General features: G+C 46.3%; 1 protein-coding gene across 1 annotated transcript in view; it reads left to right on the top strand.

Annotated features, from left to right (window-relative positions):
- Nucleotides 1–465: 465 nt before the first annotated feature.
- The window catches only part of LOC144785726 (testis-specific Y-encoded-like protein 4), a 194822-nt gene continuing 171820 nt past the window's right edge, over nucleotides 466–23467 (top strand). The window contains exons 1-2 of the mRNA XM_078664516.1: nucleotides 466–1350; nucleotides 20634–20711. Of these exons, the coding sequence (XP_078520642.1) occupies nucleotides 973–1350; nucleotides 20634–20711 (456 nt within the window). The 5' untranslated portion in view covers nucleotides 466–972. The remainder of the gene's footprint in view (nucleotides 1351–20633; nucleotides 20712–23467) is intronic.

The raw sequence follows: 23467 nt of genomic DNA, 5'->3' as shown, positions 1-23467 counted from the left end.
TGAATTGAATCCCTTGTGATTCTTGGGAAATGTGTTAATTACCGCTTGAGGAATGCACTCGGTGTTCTGCAGAGACAGGCATGCATAATCCTCGCCTCCTGTCCTTGATTGAATTAAAACGTTCCTTCTGGAGAGAGAGAATGTGGTTTTCCATGTCTGTGGCGTCGAAGCCCCTCAGACCCAAGATGGCGCCTTCTTCATGCAGGTGGAGGGGGCTCGGGTCACAGTCTTTCTTCCATCGCAGTCGGTGACGTCAACGCCGCGCGCCTCTTTGAACACGGCGCGTGTTTACCTGCGCAGAAGCCAAACAAAATGTTACAATAGACTTGAGGCGGGGAGAGAAGTCTAGCATCTCCGCCTCCTCATTGGAGGCTGCCGGGTCGTGACTTCGCTCTCATTGGCCCAGAGTTGCTGTAGTCCCTCCTACCTGCCAGTGCCGGGGGACTTGAAGACGTCACACAACCAATCAGCTCTCGCCGCCAGCCCGCGCAGGGAGAGCAGCGTTTATTGAGCGTATTCGGAGGCTCGCGCCAGCGCCGCTCAGGTCAGGCGTCGAAGGGGCGCGTGCCGTCAGTGGCGTGCACCGGAAGGGCTCGGGGGAGCGCGCCAGGCAGGGTGGCCGTCAGTAGAGCCCCGCGCGCGTGCGCAGTTTACAGACTGAGAGCCCCCCCCCGCTGCGGCAGTTGCGCAGGAGAGGCCGCCGCGCATGCGCCGTGGAGACTTACCTGCAGGGAGACTAGTGACGCGCCGCTGTCTGTCAGCTTCAGAGGCCCTCGCGCTCCGCCGCGCATGCGCTGTCGGCGAGGCGCCTCGCGGTGAGCCCGGTGACGCGCGCCCGTCTGACAGGTCCAGGGGCCCTCGCGCTCGGCGCCTGCGCAGTGTCCGTTGTTTTGAGCGCGCGAGGCGGGAGGCCGCCGCCGCAGGTGACCGTTTGGGCGCGAGGCCCGTGACGCGCGCACCGCCCCCGCCGCCATGAGCGCCCCTCAGAGGGCCGAGCCCGAGGGCGGCGAGGCCCCCGCCGCTCCCCCCGCCAAGCAGCGGCGCCTGGAGGCCCCCGAGGCGCCCAGCCTGAAGGAGACGGAGGCGGCGCAGGCCCTGGCCGGCATGACCTGCTGGGCCGGGGACGCCTCGGAGGAGTGCTCCATCGTGTCGGTGCAGAGCCGGCCGCCGCACAAGGCCGAGCACTACCTGGAGGCGCTGGAGGCCGTGCAGCAGGAGCTGGAGGGCGTCAACGAGCAGGCCAACCGCGCCTTCCTGCAGCTGCGCAGCAAGTACGGGGGGCTGCGCCGGCCGCACCTGGACAAGAGGAACGGCATCATCCGCAACATCCCCGGCTTCTGGGTCACGGCCGTATCCTGACACCGAGGGGGGGCCCTGAGGGGGGGCACAGACCCCAGAGGGAGGGGTGAGGGGGGCCCAGACCCCAGAGGGAGGGGTGAGGGGGACGGCATCATCCGCAACATCCCCGGCTTCTGGGTCACGGCAGTATCCTGACTGAGGGGGGGGGCCACGGGGGGGGCACAGACCCCAGAGGGAGGGGTGAGGGGGGGCACAGACCCCAGAGGGAGGGGTGAGGGGGGGCACAGACCCCAGAGGGAGGGGTGAGGAGGGGACGGCATTATCCCCAACACCAGCTAGACCCAGAGCAGGGGGCATACCACCCCAACACCAGTCAGACCCTTTGCTCCTCGTGAGATATATCCTACTGGCTCACCTACTTCATGTACTACTGCCCTTTGGACAACATATGGAACTAACCAAATAAAGAAGTATCACTTATTTGAAATACACCGTAGAACACCATCTTGTAGTTACCTTTTCTTGACGGGAAATCTGACTCGGTAAATGAGTGATAGGCTTAGTCTTCAAGAATCTTTTGCAGATCTTACCCCTCTGGTTATTGATATTGTTACGCTAGTGCTCGTATTAGTCCCTCTGCTGCTTGCTAGACGGAGCTGCTGATAGAGAATGCACACGCCTCCTTAAAGACACCAGCTGTATAGCCATTTCAGTGTTCTTTGTGTTTCAAGAAGAAACAAAGCATTCCACATCAGATTACCATTGTGTGACCTATTTAGTGGTCGTGGACTATCTGAGTCAGTTCTATAGTTTTATGTGTGTTCGGCAATGAAAGTGAATGAGGCGTTTACTCGTGGTATTTGAGCGGACTGGCTCAGTGGTAAGTGCTCTGCTGTTATGTTTAATGTGGTGAAGAAAGGACTACGGTTCGCATAAGTTCTTTTAAACCTTTGAATTTCTCTACTTCTAACATGAGAAACACTAATTACAGCTCGTGCACAGGATGGGCACGAGGAAGACGCATGAATTCCTTTGGACTGATTGTAGTGGAAGAACTTTTGATGGGTATGTCACCACAGTTGGTTATAGATGGTGGATATGGCGTTATACATGACAAATTTATGCATTACTAAGTAGTCATGAATGCATACAATCCAGTGGTGAAGGATAGATTCTGATATATTGGTGGCCTCGAATGGCAGGTGTGACTGCTATCATTAGGAAGGCTGAACTTTCTAGTCACTGTGCAAAATCTGTAAAGGAGAACAACAATTTAGATTCTTATGTATTTGCTAGAGTGTATGCAAATGAATCGAATGTGCACCTTTTTAGCAGGGAGAGAGGGAAGGGGTAAACCAGATTCTAACAGAATAAATACATTACAGGGGTGATGGTAAGAACTATTAAGCATATATTAAAAGCTGTCCTTCCTGTGAGCAAACATGTGGTGTGTGGAAGTACAGGACATTTCACACCAGAATAGAAGTGAAGAGCAAGTAATTATTGTAAAATCAAATGTCTGTCACCGATTAAGTGGCTTCTTGTGAAGGATGATAAAAAAGTTTGAGATGTGTTTTCAGTATTAAAAGAAGGATTGCTTGTTTTGAGTAGTCAAACCTGTTTGTGTAATGAATATTGGAGGAGTAACTATTCAAATTGTTGCAGCTTTGGGTTCACCATGTACCATCATAAATGAATTATTAGGAAGCGGATATGGAAAAAAAATGGGTACCAAACTCTTGGATTCTGACATTGCACCAGATGGTTATGGGGGAGAGGTTAGAGAAATATTTAAGACTTAGAACACAGATTGTTTTTGGATTTTTTTTTCCATTTAGATTTCCAAACAGGAAAATCTTTTGATATTTGCTCATAGTTAAGAAAGGCCCTGCTGTTTTAGGTTGGATGAAGTTAAGGAATTTTCTTATAGTATTAGTCACCTAGAGTTCAGAAAGAGTATTGGTGGTGTATGAAAACTAAATCATTGGGGGAGATATGTAGAAGTTGTTTAAAGTTCTTAGCATGACTATTTGCACATTGAAGGGATCTTAGCAAAAAAAATACTTCAAATACTGTATCCATAATACAAAAAATAAGGCATGTGTCTATCCTGATCAGAGGGAGTGTGGAAAGTTGTTGCGTTGCGTTTGAATGAAGCAGGGATTAGCGAGCCTAAGCAGTCCTGATTGGTTGGTCCCTTTGGTAGTTGTATCCAAGGCCAGTGGTAAGATTAGGATATGCGTTGACCTTTGATAATTGAACAGTATTTTAGTTCACCTTCCTAAGATTGAGATGTTAGCATTAGTTGAGGTTATACAACTCAACCATTGATCTCTCTCCTGCCCATCACCGGGTTCCATTACATGAAGATAGTAAAAGGTAAACAGCTTTTATTGTCCTGGACTATTGCTTTCAGTTCAGGATGATGCCATTCAAACAGGCATCTGGGCTTGCTGTACTCCTAATTTGTTTGGTAAAACGAAAAACATGATTGCACATTGGAGAAAGTTTTTGGTGTCCTGAGTAAATGTAGATTAACAGTTGAATATACTGAATGTACATTATTGCAGAATTGTCGTATATTTAGGACATGGGATTTGTGATGATGGCATTAAACAGAAAGATACATTTATCTGGGGAGAGCCACCGGGGAAGCACCTGCTCCTCAGAATAAAGTTGACTTCATGTAATTTGTAGGTCTAGCAGAATTGTAAGGAAATTGTTGAAAAATAGTGTAAAATGTTGTGGTTGGTTGAGCGTGAAAGAAGTTTTAAAGAAATGAAAGTGTATGTGAAGTACTTGCCATAATAAGGTTTTGACCCAGTGGGTTTGAGTTACATTTCTAGGGGCGCTAGTAATAAAGGTTTTGGTGTGGTACTATTTTATCGACTAGCGGCAAGGAAGTTGTTGGCATTGGCACTTTCTGGTTTGCTGAGGCAATGCCCTAGCCAGGCAGAACCTACCAATTCCATCCGGGTTGGGTGATTACACTCACTGTAACCTGCGCTCACCCTTGGGTAGCTTGGCACTGAGCAGTCTGGCTTGTCACAGAGGCTTTGTAAAGAATTGGCACAGCACTCTCGCACAATAATACACTGAGCATTACAAAAGATACTTCACACGTGGTGCATGTAAATAAGTTTGTATTCAACACGCATTAATTAGCACAACATGAACATAATGTATTTCTGGGCATAAATCACATTTAGAAGTATTACTAGCAGTAGTAGGCCCTACTGTGTTAAAATGACAACAGTACTATGCACAGTTGGGAAAGATCTTACTTTACCCCCAGCATCCATATGCTGTGCAAAACATCAGAACTAAGCTCACCCTGTCAATTATAATTCAATACCACACAGTTATAGGGTGTACCTCAGATCACAATTTCAAAAATACATGCACGCATAGAATTGCAACACTTTTAAACAGCCCTGTGGGTCAAGGCCGAATGGGTACAAACTAATGTCAAACATAGCATGCTTCTGGCAAGGAATCAACGTGTTAAGCAATACTGCTGTGTGGTGTAATAAATAACATGCGGTCCTTGTGCAGTCACTGCCATGCACTGAGCACCAATATGCGGTGCCACGGATATCAGGCGGGTCCTTATGGAGCGCACACAGCACCATTATGTGATGCTACTGATATCCGGCAGGTCAGCTGATAATAAAAATGCAGACGCTGTGGCCCAAGCTTTTGTCCACCTTTCAGCTAACCCAGACTTCCCTAAGCCCATTGGTTGGAGATAAACCTCCCTCCCTCTGATACTAGGCTGATTAGGGCCGGAGTCGCACCTAGGGAGGGTCCCTTGGAAGAAGGTGGGGGTAGTATCAGTGCTAATTAGTAGGTTGTCGACCAATGGGGAAGTGTGGCCACCAATCGTGAAGTTCACCCACAGGATGTGGAGCCGAAGCGGGCTGAGGGTGGTAGTTCAATGAAAAGATTCCACTGTGGGCCTTCTGGTTCTAACCCAGTTCTGCAAAGCATGGGGGCGTGGGGGGAATGTAACGGAGTCTCTTGACCTGCTTCCAATCTCTCTGAAGTGTTCCTCAGCTGAGCCAATTACTCTCACCACCCAGGCCCAATCTGGGCAATACTACCTGGCAACACAAAGTTGGCGAGGACAGTTGATCCGCTGCACCCTGGGCACAAAAGGAACAGTTGAATGGGGAATGAAGCAGGGAAGCCTCTTGGAAGAAGGAGGCATTCCATCAGACATGTCGCTCAAAGTAGCACCTGGCGTTCTGGACACAGCGGAAATCATCTCCTCCGTGCTTCCCTGGAAATGAGGCACAGTGCCTGGTGCATGTTTATTTGGGTTGCACCAGGCAATTCCAGTCACAGGTGCAAGTTTAGCAGTGTGGCACGATGTAGAATGAGGCACTACTATGGGCCTCCGAGGGTGGCAACCTGTGAATCTGACACTGCACACAATGAGCAAGCAGTCGGCTTGCTGCACGAGAGATGTTCCGTGATCCAAGCGGGACCCACTGGATCCCGCAACTGTTGAATCTGTTCACCAGCAACAAAACGCTTATGCGTGTCTAGGCCCCTACGATGCAGGGGCCACACTCCTCAGTTGCAGGCAATTCTTTTGGGGCTCCGCACAATACTTAGTCACAAGCTCACGCCGTGCCTCCAGTTGAGATGCAGCGGACAATGTCGGCACTTAAGAGGGCAACACTTTCCAGGTGTCACAAGTAGATTGTGTGTCCCTTGTGGGATTTCTTTAATGTCCCTGAGGCCTCCACAAAAGAACAGGGGGCAAGCTAACAAGCCCTTTAAGAGCACACTGTCATCAAGGGCATTTTGGGATTGTAAGGATTAATTCAGTCTTTAAGTATGTGTATTGGTGGCCAGCAATTGGATGTGGTAATAATTGTTTGTGTGATTGCTTGGAATCCGATACATCCCTCAAGATGTGAAGATCACCCATGAGTACATACAAGTGCACCATGGGAAAGTGGCTGTAGTTATAGTGGGATCAGTAAATCACAGAAATGCCTTTATTGCTATGGATGTTTTTCCAAGGTGGCCTTAGATTAAGGTATTTAATAACGTCGATACTGTTAGTGTTCTTAAGCTTTTTTTAGGTCGAGCCTATGGCAGCACGCATGCGCTGCATAGGAAATCGACCTCTTGGAATGACTTCAGCTTTCATCAAAGCACGTGCATGTTGTGCTCACACGCTATTGGCCTTTGCGCCTGGCTTCAGTACGCAATTGGCCAAAGGCGTGTGGATGTCCAGCTTCTTTTCAAGTTTACTCCCAGATCGTTTTGCTCTCTGGAGCCAGCAGCGGCGCGCAGGAACCATCTGTTTTTAATCAGCATGGGCGCACTTGTTTTCCCCTTACAGTGAAATGCCAGCAGTGGCGCGCAGGGGCAATCTGTTTAGGCTGGCGCGCGCTCTCACCACTCCCGGGCTTGTTTTTGTTATTATAGCTACCTAGGTTACCGCGATTGCCTCGGCCAATCAAAGCACTTGCAAACTGGGAGAGCCGATGCAGTGACCCCTCCCACACCACGTTGCTTTTGTTTCTTCACACAGACCGCAGCTCACTTTAATCATGTTTTATTTCAGAAACACATTATCAATTACCGTCTTATATTATCTCTAGTTGCTTTTTTTTTTTCTTTTTTTTTTTTTTAGTTCCTTGGCTTCACATTCTGTAAGTCTGTGCAAATCACTTAGGCACGGGGAGAGCCAGTACCAAGGCTTGCACGAGGGGAGAGCCGATGCAGAGTCGAACCTGGTTCCCCAGTTCCAAAGTCGGCAGCTCAGGATGTTACGGCGTCAGCTTAACATTCTGTGATTCAGGGTAAATCCTTTAGGCATAGGGAGAGCCGTTGCCGAGACTCATGAGGACAGCATTTTGAAAACACACACTGCAATAACAGCTTTTTTAAATTTACAATAAATACACTAGTTGCCTCTATTGCCTTGGCCATACAAATCACTTGGGCACGGGGAGAGCCGGTGCCAAGACTCCGTCTGTTACAAAGTCAGCAGCTGGCGATATGGCATTGGTTTAACATTCTGTGATTCTTGGCAAATCAGTTAGGCGCCGGGAGAGCCAATACCAAGACTTGCACGGGAAAAGCCAAGACTCAAACCCAGAACCCAGTTTTTAAAAAATATATACGTACGATGTATGCACTGCAACCAAATGTTTTTGCCAGGAGAGCTATTGCCCACTGCAAAGGTGGGGCATTTGATGTGAGCTCAAAATGGCAATGGCTGGTCGACCGCCCTGCAAGGACCCCTCCTTCCCTGCTTTTGTAAACTGGAAGTAATTTATGTTTAGGAGTGAATGTCTCGGACAATGCTTTCTTAAAGTAGGCATTAAATGTCTGCATTTGTGAGACAGTAATCACAGTTAAGTAACTTTGTATTTTCTAGTACTTCAATTATGTTAGCTGGCATCTATATGCAGCCCCATTTGCTTCTTTCCACGGAAGACTGCTAGAAGCTCATTAACAAATTGCCTCCTTAATCAAACCGGTGTCACAACCAGTCTTACCTAAAAGGAATGCAAACATTCCCCTGCTTTGTTTAAACAAGCATTGAAAATGCAATAGGTCTCGCCTTTGATTACGTTTAAAGCCATTTGCTTTGCTAATGGTATTATATAGCAAAGCAAATGGCTTTAACTTAATCAAAGGTGAGACCTATTGTTTTGCAGTTGTATGTAGCGTGAAATCGACTCGAAGGTATCATAGCGTTTTACATGATCACAAGTAGCATTACAGATGGATACATTCATTGTAGGAAGTGATTTGCCCAGAATCACAGGTTGATTGAGCTTCCAGCCAGACTTGAGGCTGGTTCCCCAGCTTCAAAGTCGGCAGCTTTAGCCATTAAGCCACACAAATGACGTGTGACATCATTAAGGCCTCAGCACAGTTATGAGAGATACTTTGGTATTATTTCCCAATACGCTAGGGTGCTGCGGCATTGGAAATGAGCTGGCAAAAAAATCTTTATGGAATGCCTCACCCCATGGGCGTACTTCCCTCCATGCATAAACCTGCTTTTTTAGGATTCAAGTGGTAGCTCTTACACCAGAGGAGACAGATTCAGGGCCCCTAACGCCGCTGGGTTGGAGTTTAAATAGGCTAGTGGAGGCAAAACATCTGACACTCGACTGCTGACCAACCACAATCATTTGCAATGCAATTGATCTTGCAGTTACGCGAGTTTAAGCTATAGGCATTGTAAATAACACTGCCTTTTAATTATGTTTTTAATAAGAAAACAAAAATAAAAGGCATTGTTGTTAGCAATGTCAATCGCTAAAAGCTTTTTTGTTATAGTTGCTGCTGTTCTTGCTGCCTGATTTTGAAGTTGTTTTTGTGCTAATTTTTTGTCGTATCACATTGACAATCTATGGTTGGAGAATCTGGCTTTGATAAGTGCATTCGTTGCCACTGTACCATAAGTAAGGCAAATATTGTTTTTATTTTTTTTTGCACTGTCATAAAGTTTCAACAACAGTTTAACCTCCGAAACAAAAAAACACCGGCCCAGCGTCCTTAAGTGTCTGCTTTTTATTCCAGCCTACGCTCTCTTGGAAATTTGCCTCTGTGCCTGCCCTGGCTTCCGATCCTGTCATTTATACCAGCTTCGTAATTACAAATGCTGTCTGTACTGTCCCAACACAAATGCAGTCCAACATCCGAGGAGCAGCAAATCTTCTGTTTACCTTGGGATACAGCTACTCTCTACCTGACCTCTCTTGGCCTTTCATGGCTCGTTTACTGTATGGAGTGTGCCTTACATTATGGCCGAGTGTTGTAGAAAGTGCCTGTGCTTAGTAAAGCTTGTGAGTGACACCAAGAGATTTAGAAAGCTCACCATGCCATCCCAGTGCGATTCACGCTGAGACCGTCGGCGCCCATGTTAGAGTTCTAGTCGCCACTGTAGTGCAGTCCAGCCTGTGGTTTAGTAGACCAGGGATAGTGTGCGCGGGGACCTGGCTGTATCGAGGCATACTTTCTTCTAACTATTCATAGTTAAAGTTCCTCCCGCTCACAAATCGCTAATAAACAAGAGAAAAGAAAAAAATAATTGTATTCAGAAAGATGGAGTATTTGTGATATGGACGAAATGGGTGGAAGAACGCTGTTTATCACAAGTGCGTGGCTTGCATTCACTCGGCATGTGGGAGGGGGCACTGTGACTGAGGGCTTCAGTACAACCAGTGAACAAATTTAACCACAGTACGTGACTGTAACCATGGGATCTAGTTGTGCCAAGCTACCTTTTTAGGTTTCGCCCTGGGCGTTGCAAATGCGTAGCAGTTGCTCCGCCCACGACGAAATCTCATGATCCTACATTAGGGCTTTGGTCTTGCCTCTGTCTCCCATTGGCTAGCTCCATAAATGGAGGCTAGCCATTGGGAGACAGAGGCTGTCAATCACGCTTTCCCCTGAAAACGCGATTTGGGGGCGTTTCTCGGGCTTAGTCCCGCAAATGCGTAGCAGTTGCTCCGCCCACGACGAAATCTCATGATCCTACATTAGGGCTTTGGTCTTGCCTCTGTCTCCCATTGGCTAGCTCCATAAATGGAGGCTAGCCATTGGGAGACAGGCTGTCAATCACGCTTTCCCCTGAAAACGCGATTCGGGGGCGTTTCTCGGGCTTAGTCCCGCCCCTTTGTCCTGGGCCGCGCTGTGATTGGCTGCCGGCCCGGGACACCCCCGTGACGTCATTCCCCGGGCCGCGCTGTGATTGGCTGCCGGCCCGGGACCTGACTTCTTTAAACAGTTTTAATCTACAGGAACAATACAAATTCTGAGAGAAGAGTTTTGCTAATTTAGATGTCCTATAATATGTCCGAAGAAGGAATAAAATGTTGTTACCCAGACCACCTTTGTTTACAGTCACTTACCACAGGCGTTTAGAATTTTACCTGGGTTCATGATGCCGTCTTGCGTTTTGAGAAGTATTGTGACATAATTTGTTAGTTGTCCCATTTAATTAAATTAAAAAAAAGGTCCCTAAGCCCTGCCATCGAAGGGGCCGACTGCTGAATACTACAACACAACAATGAGAGGAACAAACCAGCAGTGTGGTGTCGCACGCACAGCTCAATGACGCTGGCTGCAGTAGAGGCCTCTGTGAAGTGGCATCAGCGCCTCTCACCCACGTGTGCTCGGCTGATAAACATTCCTGGTGATGGGAGGCCGGTCTCAGAGGGCTGCGCCTGAGGAGCCCAGATAGAGGCCCACGGGCCGCTTCTGTTACGGTACGAGGCAGGAGGGGTGGTGGGTACAAACATTACCTCATCAGTCTCACCCGTATCTTTTCCACACGCCGGAACATTGAGATGCGTCACTCCGAATGTTCTCCAGTTAAGCCAAAGACTGGATGCCTCTCTCCCGGGTTGCTAACATTCTATTTCTAGTGCTAGGGGTGTGCGATAGCCCGTGGAGAATTCAGACACATTTGAAGTCAAACATTTTTCTCTATGACCAAAGTCCTAAAACTGAGAATCACGAGTTTAAAAAATCCATTGCCCCCTCTCATGAATGTATGTTCGCTGTCTTTTGTATAAATCAGGTTTATATGAGTTCATTTTATGCAATTAAAGTATTGTCAGGCAGGAAACAATATTTATGCTAAGGATTTTTTTTCCGTTTGTTTAGTTTTGAGTAAAGCAGGTCAGTTTGAACTTCAGCGTACTGCATTCATCTATAGACAATATGCTTCATATCTGGAGACATGTATTTATAGTAAATGGGTTGGAAATGTGTATAGTGCTTCGGGTCGCCTCGTGGACACTTCAGAGTGCCGTAAGGCAGTGAGAGTCGGGACGTTGTGATGAGGGAGAAGTTAAGTCCCATCAGCACCAGGAGGGTTCTAGTCTTCCCTCTTACACGTGTTATGGTTCTTGGCCTTTTCTGAAACACATACTTTCTGGCTCTGCTTTCAAGTTTGGGTTTAGTGCATTTCTCAACCGGTGACTTTAAGCTCCCAGCAATCTCCTCCATACTTCGGACATCTGAAAGATTGTTGGGTGATGACATTTGCCACTTTCGATCGCAGGTTTCTTTTGGTTGCATATCGAGGTGTCCGTTTTTTGTAGATATCCTGATCATAGAAAATTAATTTAAATACACAATGAGTAATCTTCAACCAACACGATGTGAATTACAGCTGAGCAGCTCTGGTCATGAGACGGGAAACGGGCCTTTCCAAGCAGATACACCCAGTAAGTTTTATTAAGGGTTTTTGGAAATGTTTGCAAGACATATATATTCCCATCCTGGAACGATCTGAGATTTACTGTTGCCAGAGGTAAGGGTACATCAGTGCTGGTTGATTGGGAATTGGGACGGGACACTCCCCAAAACAGGTGTGGCGTGTGGGTGTGGCTCAAGAGGCTTCTCTGCAGAAGAGAATATTTTTGACATGGAACAAAAAGTAAAAGTTGCAATTGCATTATTGCGAGACTGTCATGCCTACTCAGATGTAAATTTACTACATTTATGGATGCAAACATGCTTTCACATACACAGGCAAACACACATACACACATACAGATGCTTTCACATACACAGGCAAACACACATACACACATACAGATGCTTTCACATACACAGGCAAACACACACAGATGCGCACACACACCCAGGCATTCACACACACACTGATGCGCGCACACACACTATTGGCAATGTAAATGACAATGCCATTTATTTACCTGTTTTCAAAACCAACACATAAATACAAATTTTGTCATTTACAATGCCAAAAGGCGAAACCGTTGCATTGTAAATGCTTGTTCATGTGTGTTTCATAAGATTCTTTAAGGGCACCGATGAAGTAAGTGCTACATATAGATGAAAACTCTCAATCCAGTTTTCACATTATACATTTCCGAGTGATGCATCGCTCGCTGTATATAGGTAGTTCAAGATTAAAAAGCAGACTTGGCAGGGAAGAGAATCCTCTCTACATGCTCTACATGTGTGTGTGTATATATATATATATATATATATATATATATGTGTATAGATATAGCTAGATCTGCTACTTGCATATGTAATGTTGTGTTTCGTCTCCCCTTCTATGCATTACCGGTGGTAGGGTCTCTCGCTCAAGCACTTCAAACCCGACCGGCTTAAGAATAAAACGATTGTTTTCGAATGAGAACAGTGGCATTTATTTATTAAGTGGCCATTTATTTTTTTCCTTCTGCCGTGATTTGTACGCACACTTAAAAAGACTGGAGCTGTGGGAGTTTATTTCGTACACTTTTGTTATTTATGCATGTGTTTGTACAGCATGAAGGTGGGCACCTTGTGCAAAACGTCACATTCTATCACGGTGGGAACCGCGAGGTTAAAATTTTTCCTCACCCAAAAACAGATGTCTTGTTAGCTGCCGTTATTGGCCTGAAAGCGTCCATTGCTGAAAGGGGATTTGATTACAAAAAAGAGTAATTGTCGCGGAATGTTTAAATACAGGAAAGTTAAAGTAAAGATAATGTAAGATGTTGTTGCTTATTTCTTCGACTATCGGGTGCACTCCAAGCGCCAGGCTAAAGTCGACGCAGTATAGACGCACCATATAGATGCTACAACGGCGAATGCACATGTATTTCTTCCGAAACCTTTTATGTATTCCCTCCTGTTTCTTCATTTTGATCCGTGAAACTGCCCGTCCCTCGGTGAAGTCGGGCTCCATCCTATTTATTTTCTCACATTGGGCAGCACACTCTAGCTGGGTTACAATGAATGCGGTGACCTAATAGCGTCACTTGATCAAGTCGAAGCGCATTGAGGTTGCTGTGCATAACCACCACCGATCGGATAACACGAGCCTTTGAGCACAGGGTTGTGAACTGGGATTTTATGGAAGACGCCATTGGCCGAAAGGGCACACTCAAACTCCCGCACAAATCGCACGCACATACGCGCGCACACTCCCTCTCTCAGCAAAGACTCCGGTGTCTTCGCTGCCAAAAGTGCCTCCGAGCACCGTGTTAAACCAACATGAGTAATAAAAACACATGTTCCCAACTCGGCCTCAGCAGATACCCCAACTCTCAATTACCCTCTGTAACCAGCTGTTGTCATACTGCAATGGGTGTAAAACGTGGATGCCTGTTTGCGCATTCGGTGTAATGTCTTGGGAAGCAGTAGGAAGGCGTTTATTGCCAATTCCTTGGAATAACTTGCCCTCTCTGACTCTCGCCACGAGGACTGCTTTACCTCCCCGTGTCGCCACAAAGCACCTGTTGCACCGGAAACTCCTCGCACAACCGCTGCTACCCACAAGCACCTGTCACACAAACACACTTCACGGCAGTGTCCCGAACGGTGCGGTTTTCAGCCAAGAAAACGCAATTGCATTTGTTAAATACGTGAAAAAGGTCTGAAAGCGGCCATTCCAACACCTTGTTTAAAATAGTCTGTTATTGAAGTCACATTTCTGAGTAGTGCTACAGAGCTGCAACACAGCTGCGCAGCCGCCACTTATGGCAGTCAGTGTTTGTATTTTCTTCTTTCTTTGTTGTCTTTATCTCCAACAATTTCCGTGACACTGGTGCATGTGTCAAGTGGAAAGTAAGACATCTCTCGGATTCTCACTACAAAGCCCGTCTTTGGTGGGAATCGATGTTGGCAGGTGTGCAACTATGCCTCAACCAGCCTTTTTCATCAATCACAGGCCTGCTGTCTCGCGCACACACGCTTCCCTCACCTTCACTATCCTTTAAATGGGGTAGCTTGCATATCCACAGAATGTATTTTCAATATTTGGGTATGTGCCTCTTATTACTGATGGTGTCTGCCCTCTCGTGTCTCCAGATGCAGGTTCTGCCAGCAGTGTCCAGTCGCAGGTAAATGCTGGTGTTCACTGTTGATTGAATAAGTTCACTGTTAAATAGCTCACTGTGGCTTTACCTCTCAACGCCAGTGGGCGGCAGCAGAGCTCCGCAGGCAGAGCCTGAACTACAAGTCCCGGCAATGCATTATACCAAAATGAAAGAAATAGAAAAAAAAAATCTTTCATTTTGGTATAATCGCGGCACCTGCATTTTACTTTCAAAATGTTACAAGTAAAGCGCGGGTGCCGCGATTATACTAAAATGAAAGAAATTGATTTTTTTCTATTTCATTTTGGTATAATCGCGGGACCTTCGCATTACTTTTAAAATGTTACAAGTAAAGCGCGTGTGCGGCGATTATACCATAATGAAAGAAATAGAAAAACATCTATTTCTTTGATTTTGGTATAATCGCGGCACCTGTGCATTTCTTTTAAAATGTTACAAGTAAGACACTGGTGTGCCGCGATGAAACCAAAAGTAAAAAAAATGGATGTTTGTTTCTATTTTTTTACTTTTGGTATCATCTTGGCACCCGCGCTTTACTTGTAACATTGAAAGTAAAGCTCAGGTGCCGCGATGATACCAAAAGTAAAGAAATAGAAACAAACATCTATTTCTTTACTTTTGGTATCCTCGTGTCACCCGTGCTTTACTTGTAACATTAAGAGTAAAGCGAGGGTGCCACAATTATACGAAAAGAAAAACAAGCGCCTGACTTCCTGCTGGCATAAAAGGTTCCTTATCTTTATGGAACCATCTGGACCCATAAAGAAAAGAAACCTTTTACCACAAACGTAAGTCAAGGAAGCCAGTCTGAAAAGGACGGGGCTTAAAGAGAAAGAAGAAAGTCTCTGGAACCTCTTCTCAAATGGCTGGCCACCGTTTAGAATAAACGGTGACGCCAGCCAATGGAAAAGAGGGGCGGGGCTTAACCTCGCTAGTGAAAACGCCTCATTAAATCTCGCCAGCGAGACTGCGCATGTGCGCAGCCTACGCTAGCCGAGACCTAAAAAGGAAGGCACAAACGCTTTTATAACGGCAAGCGATTTCAAGCTATGCCAGAGTAGGAACTCTGGAGCAGTTAAGTGGGTTTTTGGGAAAGCGTGGAAATGCTGAACAGGCTCTAGGTATATAGACAGTCGCCAACCAGTACATCTGACCTACGTAGGAAGCATTGCCTTTTCTTTAAAGCTGATGTTGCTCCCATATGCCCCCCAACCCTTCTATGATTGACAGCTTTTGAAGTGCACTAAAGACGGAAGGGGGCGAATATATTAATAATTATATTTTCAGTTGTATTTTTTTCTCGTAATTAATACATTTAAGATGTTACAGCTGGCCATGATTATTCTCTAGTTACGATACTGCAAGGAGTATAACTTATAGTTTCCTAAAACATGCTTATTTATTACAAAGAATACCTCCTTGTCGTAAAATAGCATGGAGAGTGGGGGTAGTGGTGCATGCTCCAGATTTTTTAACATTTATCAAGGAAACCGCTGCAAGATGGCTCCACACAGAATGGTTTCGTGCTGTTGACTTGCATCGAGGCACTGGTCTTTTTGTCTGTGCGTTGAAAGACCTTGGAGTGTCCATTAATGTTTACTAAGGCAAGCTTGTATTCCGAAATCGGACTGCATAACCTAGTGTGTAGCAATTCTATAGCTCTCCATACCCTGGGTGGGGCACAGCATCAAGGATAAGGTCCCAAAGGCGAGACCTATTGGCTATGCCAATGCTTGTTAATTAAATGTTTCAATTTCAAGGGGTGCCATCATTCCTACTGAGTGGTGTACAGCTCACTTCTGAGAAAGCTAAAAGATGTATGAAGTTTGGGCATTCTTCACAGAACAGCATCACTGTACAGTCCAGTTGATGATGATCTAGTTGAACGCTTTGTAGAGTGTTGAAGGGTACCATTCAGCTGGTCATGAGGAGTCAGTTGGTTTGGGAATTAGAAATGTTCCAAACCATATGCTCTTAACACCATCAGTGCTGCAGCAATTCCCCCTCTGTGCTGAGGAGCATTGAAGACCATTGTTCATGACGAGCTGAGCTCGTCATGAGCACACGAGCAGTGTACTGCATGACGAGCTGAGCTCGTCATGAGCATGGAAGTGGTTAAAGAACAGCCGAAGTTACACACAGTGGATCTTCTCCTTTTGAGGTTGAAAGGAAGGAAACCCAAATCAAAATACAATCATGGCTGGTACCAGGGTGGTTAATTTGTCTGGAAAGAATGGAAGGGAGAAATAGATTAGCCCACATAATGGGTATAAACAGAATTATCAGAAACATTGCATTGTGTACAGTGTAAGATAGTTGATATGTCAGTGGGTTTGCATTAATAAGTTGGAAGTACCAAATAAACTTTTTTTGGGGGGGGAACCCCTGCAAGTTGTCCAGGGGCGTAAGAATGCTGTGCGGTTGGAGGATGGATATAGCAGACATTTAAGTAGAGTGGCACTGTGAAAGGAACATGTTGGAAGGGATCAGTGCACTATGAGGAGCTTGGATGTATATGTAGGATAAAGGCTGTGAGGATGAAAGTGGAGTCGAAGTTTGTTTGATTACCCCTGTAGTGGTTCGTGATAAGGATTCGGTCTGCCAGTGCAGTGATGTTCCCAGTCTTGAAGAGTCTTCATCTCAAAAGGAAAAATTTGTGCCTGCTGATGAAAGGAATGTATCTACTGGTGGTTCTGAGGAACCTGAGCGTATGCGTGAGCATCTCAAACAAGAAGTCAAACATCTTAAGAGGTTTGAATTTTTGTTTGTGAAGTAAATCTGAATAGTGTCATCCGAATTGTACTCGTGCCTTCTCTTATTCCTATTTATGTACATTGCTCTTAAGTGAAACATGCTATGAATTGCTTCTAATCTGATAAAGAACTGTAGTTGCCGGTTCCTTACCTCCAAATTATCCCCAGGTGTCGAACTGGATCTGGAAACGTTTTAAGTTCCTCTGCATGTTGATAGGTGGTGTAGTTATGGTCGGAGTTAGTGCCAGAATTGATGAATGCAGTGCCTTTATAGCTGCCAGCCCAGCGTGCTAACATCAGTTATTTTCTTTACACCTCAATCAGCACAGATCGGAGAGAGCTACCGCTTCATTTTTTGACTGACTTTTTTTCAACGTTTTTTTCAATTGTTTTCAAGACATTGTCTCCCAGTTTGTCGGGGGTATACCCCAAGAAACCAGGGGCCTAAGTCCTGTGGTTCCAGTCACAAATGCCTGTGACAAACCCCCATCTAGTTTGCCTTTGGTACTAGGAGCTAGACCACAACTAGCATTGTGAGGACTGTTGTGCTAGGAATCTCGGGGTGCCGAAGGAGCTCTCCTTGAAACTCCTGGTCGCCTGACAGTGTTTGGCTCCAACGTTTCAGTGTCTGGTTGCAAGGAAAGTCCCTCGCCCCTACGTTCCAGGCACTTGTCATCGTCCTCAAATATGTATGGTAATTCCCACAAAAAATCCAAGAAGCTGAAGTGCTCTTGGAGTTCACCGCACCTGTCTAATTCTTCGGACGAGGTGTGTGAATGTCGTCACTGAAGGTCCCACTCCCACATGAAGCCTGCTTCTGGGTCTGCTCCGTGCCTCCCTGATTTTGCCGTAGCATCCCTCGACACCCCCAACCCCGTTTATGAAGCCATGTACCTAATTTTTCGGAAGACGCTGACCCCCTCTGGAGCACTTCAAACCCCATGGGTTTGGCGGGTGCCTCCACTCGATTCCTGCCAGCGGGTCCACCAATGGCACCATTCGGGCCCCCTGGTTCTGGATCTGGTACTGCTCAGATCGTGAGACTGCAACCTTCCCCGGAGCCCATTCCAGCAACGTCATTCTTGGGGCCCTGGTGCGTTCTCTACTCACCTACAGATAAGGAATTCAAGAGGCTGGGTACCTGTGGCAGGTGTATGTTCTCTTCTGCCAGCCTTTAACTGCCCCCAGTAAACACCACATACCTTTTTGAAGCTGATACACCTACACGGTTTGGGATTCAGTTACATAAGTGTTGCCCATGGTCTTGGAGGCCTAAGCCATACTATCACAGGCTATTGGGGATGGCCGAGAGGCAGCCAAGTTCACCGTTCGCTGTGGACAGGATACGACCGAATCGCTGGGCTGAGCAATTGCATCATCTGTGGCAATCTGGCTCCACACCTGGTTGAGATAGACTTGCTTTTCATGGTATGTCCAAGCATCCCTTGAGGACATGGCCTTCATTGGAATCCATCTCTTACAAGACCAAGCAAAACAGCCTGGAACACATATAGGACAGCAGAGCCACTGTTTGGTCCTTAGGCCTCTCTATATCTCCACGCCCACCCCATTCTGCCTTTCGTGGGTACGGTAGGGCTCCCAGCCCATTCCATTCAGCCACCACAGCCCACAGACTCCTCGGTCCTTTCTTGGCAGTGGGCGCAGTTCCCACAAGCGACAACCAGCGGTTGACCCCAGCTTGCACAGCTGCTAAAACCACTATTGCCCTCGTACCGTCACTGCCACCCAGTTAAAAGTAGTATTCGCCATAATCTGTCTCACTAGCAGTCCATAACATCGGACAAGTGGTTACTTGAGCTCGTTCAGCTTGACCCCTTTTCCAGAAACCCTACCTCCCATTCCACTATTTTCAGACTGGTTGATGGAGGGCCACCTCTCCCTACTTCATCAGGAAATACAGACTCCTGTGGTCAAATGAGCCATTTAGACGGGGCTGTCGGGTCGTGGTTGCTATTACGTGAGTGAGCCCATCTTTTCCAAATCTTGGCATTTCCAGGTTTAGTAGGAGACACACCAGCAGATTCCAAACAGGATCATTAGAGTAGCTACTGGTATTTCCCCCAGGTGCTCGTATAAGGACACCACACCGTTTGTTTTGTTGTATAGTTACTTCAGAGGCGGATGTGGCCCTTTTCACCCTCTTTCTCCCTAGGTGTTGCCTACACCGTTAAGGAGAACCTGTCGCCAGATCGGCCTTTTTGCAGTTGCTGGATTAGCCCTTCCTTTCAAGTCAGCGGTTGTCGGTTTCTGAAGGGACTGTAGGATATGTTCCATACAAAACACTTCAATGTACCCCAGTGGTGCGTGCATTTAGCGTTAACGAGCCTTGTGTTCGCCCTTGCCTAATTGCCCTTTTCGGTCATTTACCTTAAAACTGCTTTTACATCGGCCAGGAGGGGTTAGTGAGCTGCAAGCGCTTTCTGTGCATTCCCCCCCCCAACCTCCTTTTTTATTTTTTCTCAGACAAATCGCTGCTGAGAACATGTCTCTTTCCTCTCAAAGATGGTGATACCTTTTCATGGGGGCAGACCATCGCCTGCCTACCTTCTTTGCTTCCCCCTTCACCCTTTCAAAGAAGAGGAGACCCCTCACTGACGGGACCCAAAAAGTGTCTTTTTACATTGATGATGTCAGAGGTCCAGTGGAATATCAACTGTTCATTCGGGCAAAGAAGGGGCTGTGCAGAAACGGGCCCTCTCACAATGTATAGTGCCTTGCATTAAGATTTGCTACGCATTGGCCTAGAAGCAGACCCCAGATGCCTTGCATGCTCATTCCACCAGAGCCATGGCTTCCACCACTGCATTATCACGCGGTGTCCCTGGCCTGGACATCTGTCGGGCTGCATCACAGGTGTCTCTGCACACATTTACCAAACACTATTGCCTTGACAGTCTGGTCCTTCGTACGGGCCCTTTACCTGTTAAGTCCTACAGGGCTTCTGGTCAAATCTGTTTGCAGACCCACCTGCAGATAGTACATTACTTGTAATGTATTCTAAGTTGCACAGTTTGCAGCTAGCAGTCTCTATCAGATGAACAAGTTAGGTAAACCCCCCCTAGCTGCAGATTCCTTACCGATCTTCCCCGACACGCTTTGAGAACCGATTTCTTCATATAGGGTAACCCATGACTCGCTTGGTGTCTGCACACTGGTTCAGTAGAACCCTTTGTGGCTCTGCACTCCTGCGAGGAAAGGTCATGTAAAGTAACTGTTGTCAGCACCTAGGGGTGGTGCCTATATAGTCACTGTGCACGACACTTCCTGGCATTGCTGATGCAGAGCCTCACGACTCCACCTACCAGCGCACAGAGTCACAGTTCAAAAGGTTTCCAGTATCCATCTGACTCCTGGGGGTAATCCTAAAGTAAGGAGCCTGCAGCTAGGTAATCTCTACCCAAATAGGGCGTTACCTAAGGCACGTAATTTGTTAATTTAATAGTTGTAAGACGGAGAATGTGCGGTGTGGTATTGTACAAGCATATAAGAGTAGAATGTTAGGTATAGTGATGAAACGTCCTCAATGATGAGGAAAGAGTAGAGGTCTGCGTACTGCTCAGTTGCTATTAAGAGATGAGACAAATCCACTGATTGTGCCATTACTACAGATTCACTGAGCTTTTCTTCATTGTCTGGTGTGTCTGAGGCACTTCTCATTTTAGTTTTATTTCTGCTGTTGTCTTGCACGTTTTCCTTGACACAGACATCCCAGTTCTTGAATCACCCCCAGCTCTCAGCCATGATTGACGACCGAGATGAGGACACTTTGAGCTACATGACAAACTTGCAGGTAAGAAAGTTCCTCTTAAATCTAAAGATTTTTTTTAAACTCTTTATTCAAGACTGATTGCATCAAGGTGGCATTTGCACATATTAACACACTTTACTACCATCAGCCCCATTTTTATCTTTTCACCCTCCCGAAAAGCTGAATAGTCAGTCATCTGAACTGTCGCAACCGTGTACCTCCTGCCCCACTACATGTGGGGCTGTCTCAAGGTTATGTACTTTCCATAATAAGTCCAGCATTCTTGTATGCTGACACTGTGGGTACCACCTACATTATTCTCGCGGCTCTGTAAAACATATCAAGGAAAAAACAGCTTCTATCTCCCACCCCGTACCACCCTAGTCTCCTGGTCGCAGTGATATAGCTAAAGTGTAGTCTTCTGACTCCTCACAATACCAAGCAAATCTTTTTTTTTTTTTTTTTTTTTTTTTTTTTGCAACTCAGAAGGAAAAAAAAACACTGACAGCAATGCAATAGCATACACCTTAATCATTCAGCGATACAGAAATTATCATTGCATAAAACAAAAAGAAAACAATCATTATAATGCAAAACAGAATACATGATACGTTTCTATATCCTACGGTATTGCAGGTGATAAAAGGATCATGCTAGTTGAAGATAAATAAAGGAGTAAGAATAAGAAGAGAGAAGACATATAGGACGAGGGAACAGGTTTCATCAGGAGAATGGCCATCAAAGACCAAGAGGTCCCCAGATCCTTTCAAACCTCAATATTGACTTCCGGCCCCTTAGTTTAGCTAGGGAAGATTCCATACTAAATATTTAATTGACCAAAGCCCACCACTCAGCAATTAACGGGGGGTTAGGGGAAATCCAGGCGCGTGCGATTGTAAGTTTGGCGCAGGACAGCATGATCGTGATAATATCCTTATGTGGAGAGTTAATGATATTAATATCCAGTAGGACTAAGGAAGCTGTAAGTGATGAGGCAGTTCAGTTTTTGATTAAGTATCTTACCCAAAATGCTCCAGGACTCTAATATCATTGGGCATAGGTACAACATGTGTACCAAGTCCGCTGCTGCCGGAGCACACTTAGGGCATTTAGTTTGTTCATTAACAATACTAAGCAAATCCTAACGTAGGCTTACCTGTGTCCTGTACGCTGCCCTGGGAAATCTAGAGATTAATGGGCCTGGGCTCTTGGAGTTTGTTGAATGTCCGTCTTCTCCTGTGGACGGTGTAGGAATGGTTGAGTCCAAGCTGGTTCTGGGGTCTGATACCCTCTTAGGATAGCATAATACATGTTTGGCAGAGAAGGTGCTGGGCTCTGCCATCCTCTTACTGTAACATAGACCTTCTCCAGTGATAGATGGTGCGGGGGACAAATCCTTACAGTAGCTTCGCATTCTCCAGGGACTCTGGCATGGTCTGATATCCTGTTACAATAGGACAAGCCTTCTTGATCAAACTCTTTCCGAGGACTGACATACACTTAAAATAACAGATCCCTAGATAACTGCCGGAGTATTCCATCCGCTAAAGCTAGCGTGGGTGTTTTTATCAGAGTTGGTGCTGTTGAGGTACTGGGTTTTTAAGAACCGGTACAGAACCGGTAACCCAGCGGTGCCAGGGGATCAACACACCGGAGACCTCGGGTTCTCCTGAGTCAGACCTACAGAAACTTCAGAGTCTTCCAGGTGAAGTCAAAGATTCGTTTATTGGCTGCAACCAAGGTGACAGGGTCCTAGAAGTACAATACCAGTATATTCAGGAGACTGCACACTTTCACAAGGTTAGGTTTCTCTTCTTATACACAATTTTCACCCTTGGGCAAAACATTCCTTGGATTCGCGGTATTTCATTTATGGTTACTGATTACAAAAGAAAAGCAGAGTCATGATGACATGTACATATTTCACGTCGTGCTGCCCATAACAAATCATCCGGAAAGGCCCAACATTTCATCAGATATCGCTGGACCCCTAATAAAAACGGTCACCTCCCTACCATAAAATAAGTGAGGAAAAGGAGTGGAGAAAGATGTGAGCGAGATATGGCAGGTGTGCGCGCTGAAATGGCTTTATGGCCGGTTGGGCCTAGATGCTATCTTGCTCGGCCACTGGGAGGGAACTGACCTAACGAGCTCGGCCTGGGGCAATGGTTCTAACTTGTACTGGGGTCAGGAAGAAGTCGATTAAGGAGTGTGTCCTTGTGGAATCAAAATTCGACTGGATTAAGGCCTATGTAGAGGGCAACATGCAGCTAAGGGTTTAGAAGGTAAATGACGATTTCGAGGTGAAATCGTCACTCGAATATGCCGAAAAATACATGTACTTGATGTACTCGTCATTCTCGGTCTTTTGATACCAAATTCGTCCTATTTCGACGAAGTTTTTATTCTCGAGTCCGGTACTATTACGGATCCATATTTTTCAGAACCACACTGTAGGCCGATATCCTCCAATAGTGTGGGCCTGCTTCTCTTGGATGTTCGATCTATCTGATGTATGTTTGGGGTGGTAGTCCTGATGGCAGTTGTAGGTTTTGCCAAGATCTGCTAATCTCTTAAAATGGTGTACGGTAGACAGTCTGAGCTGGAGCTAGTGGTGCAATCCAGGTTAATGCTATGAAGTGCAGCTTTGCTCTATTTGACATCGGCACCAGCAGATCAGTGAGTCAAAACAGCTTGTATGGCAATATTCATTGTAACTGAGTGCATGCACACCCATAGCTCTTTCCTCTCACCCATAGCTCTTTCCTCTCACCCGTGGCTCTTTCCTCTCACCCGTG

This window comes from Lissotriton helveticus, chromosome 10 (genome assembly GCF_964261635.1).
Source record: "Lissotriton helveticus chromosome 10, aLisHel1.1, whole genome shotgun sequence".
Lineage (NCBI taxonomy): Eukaryota > Metazoa > Chordata > Amphibia > Caudata > Salamandridae > Lissotriton > Lissotriton helveticus.
Note: the sequence above shows the minus strand (reverse complement) of the source record. Positions and strands in the feature narration are given on the sequence as shown.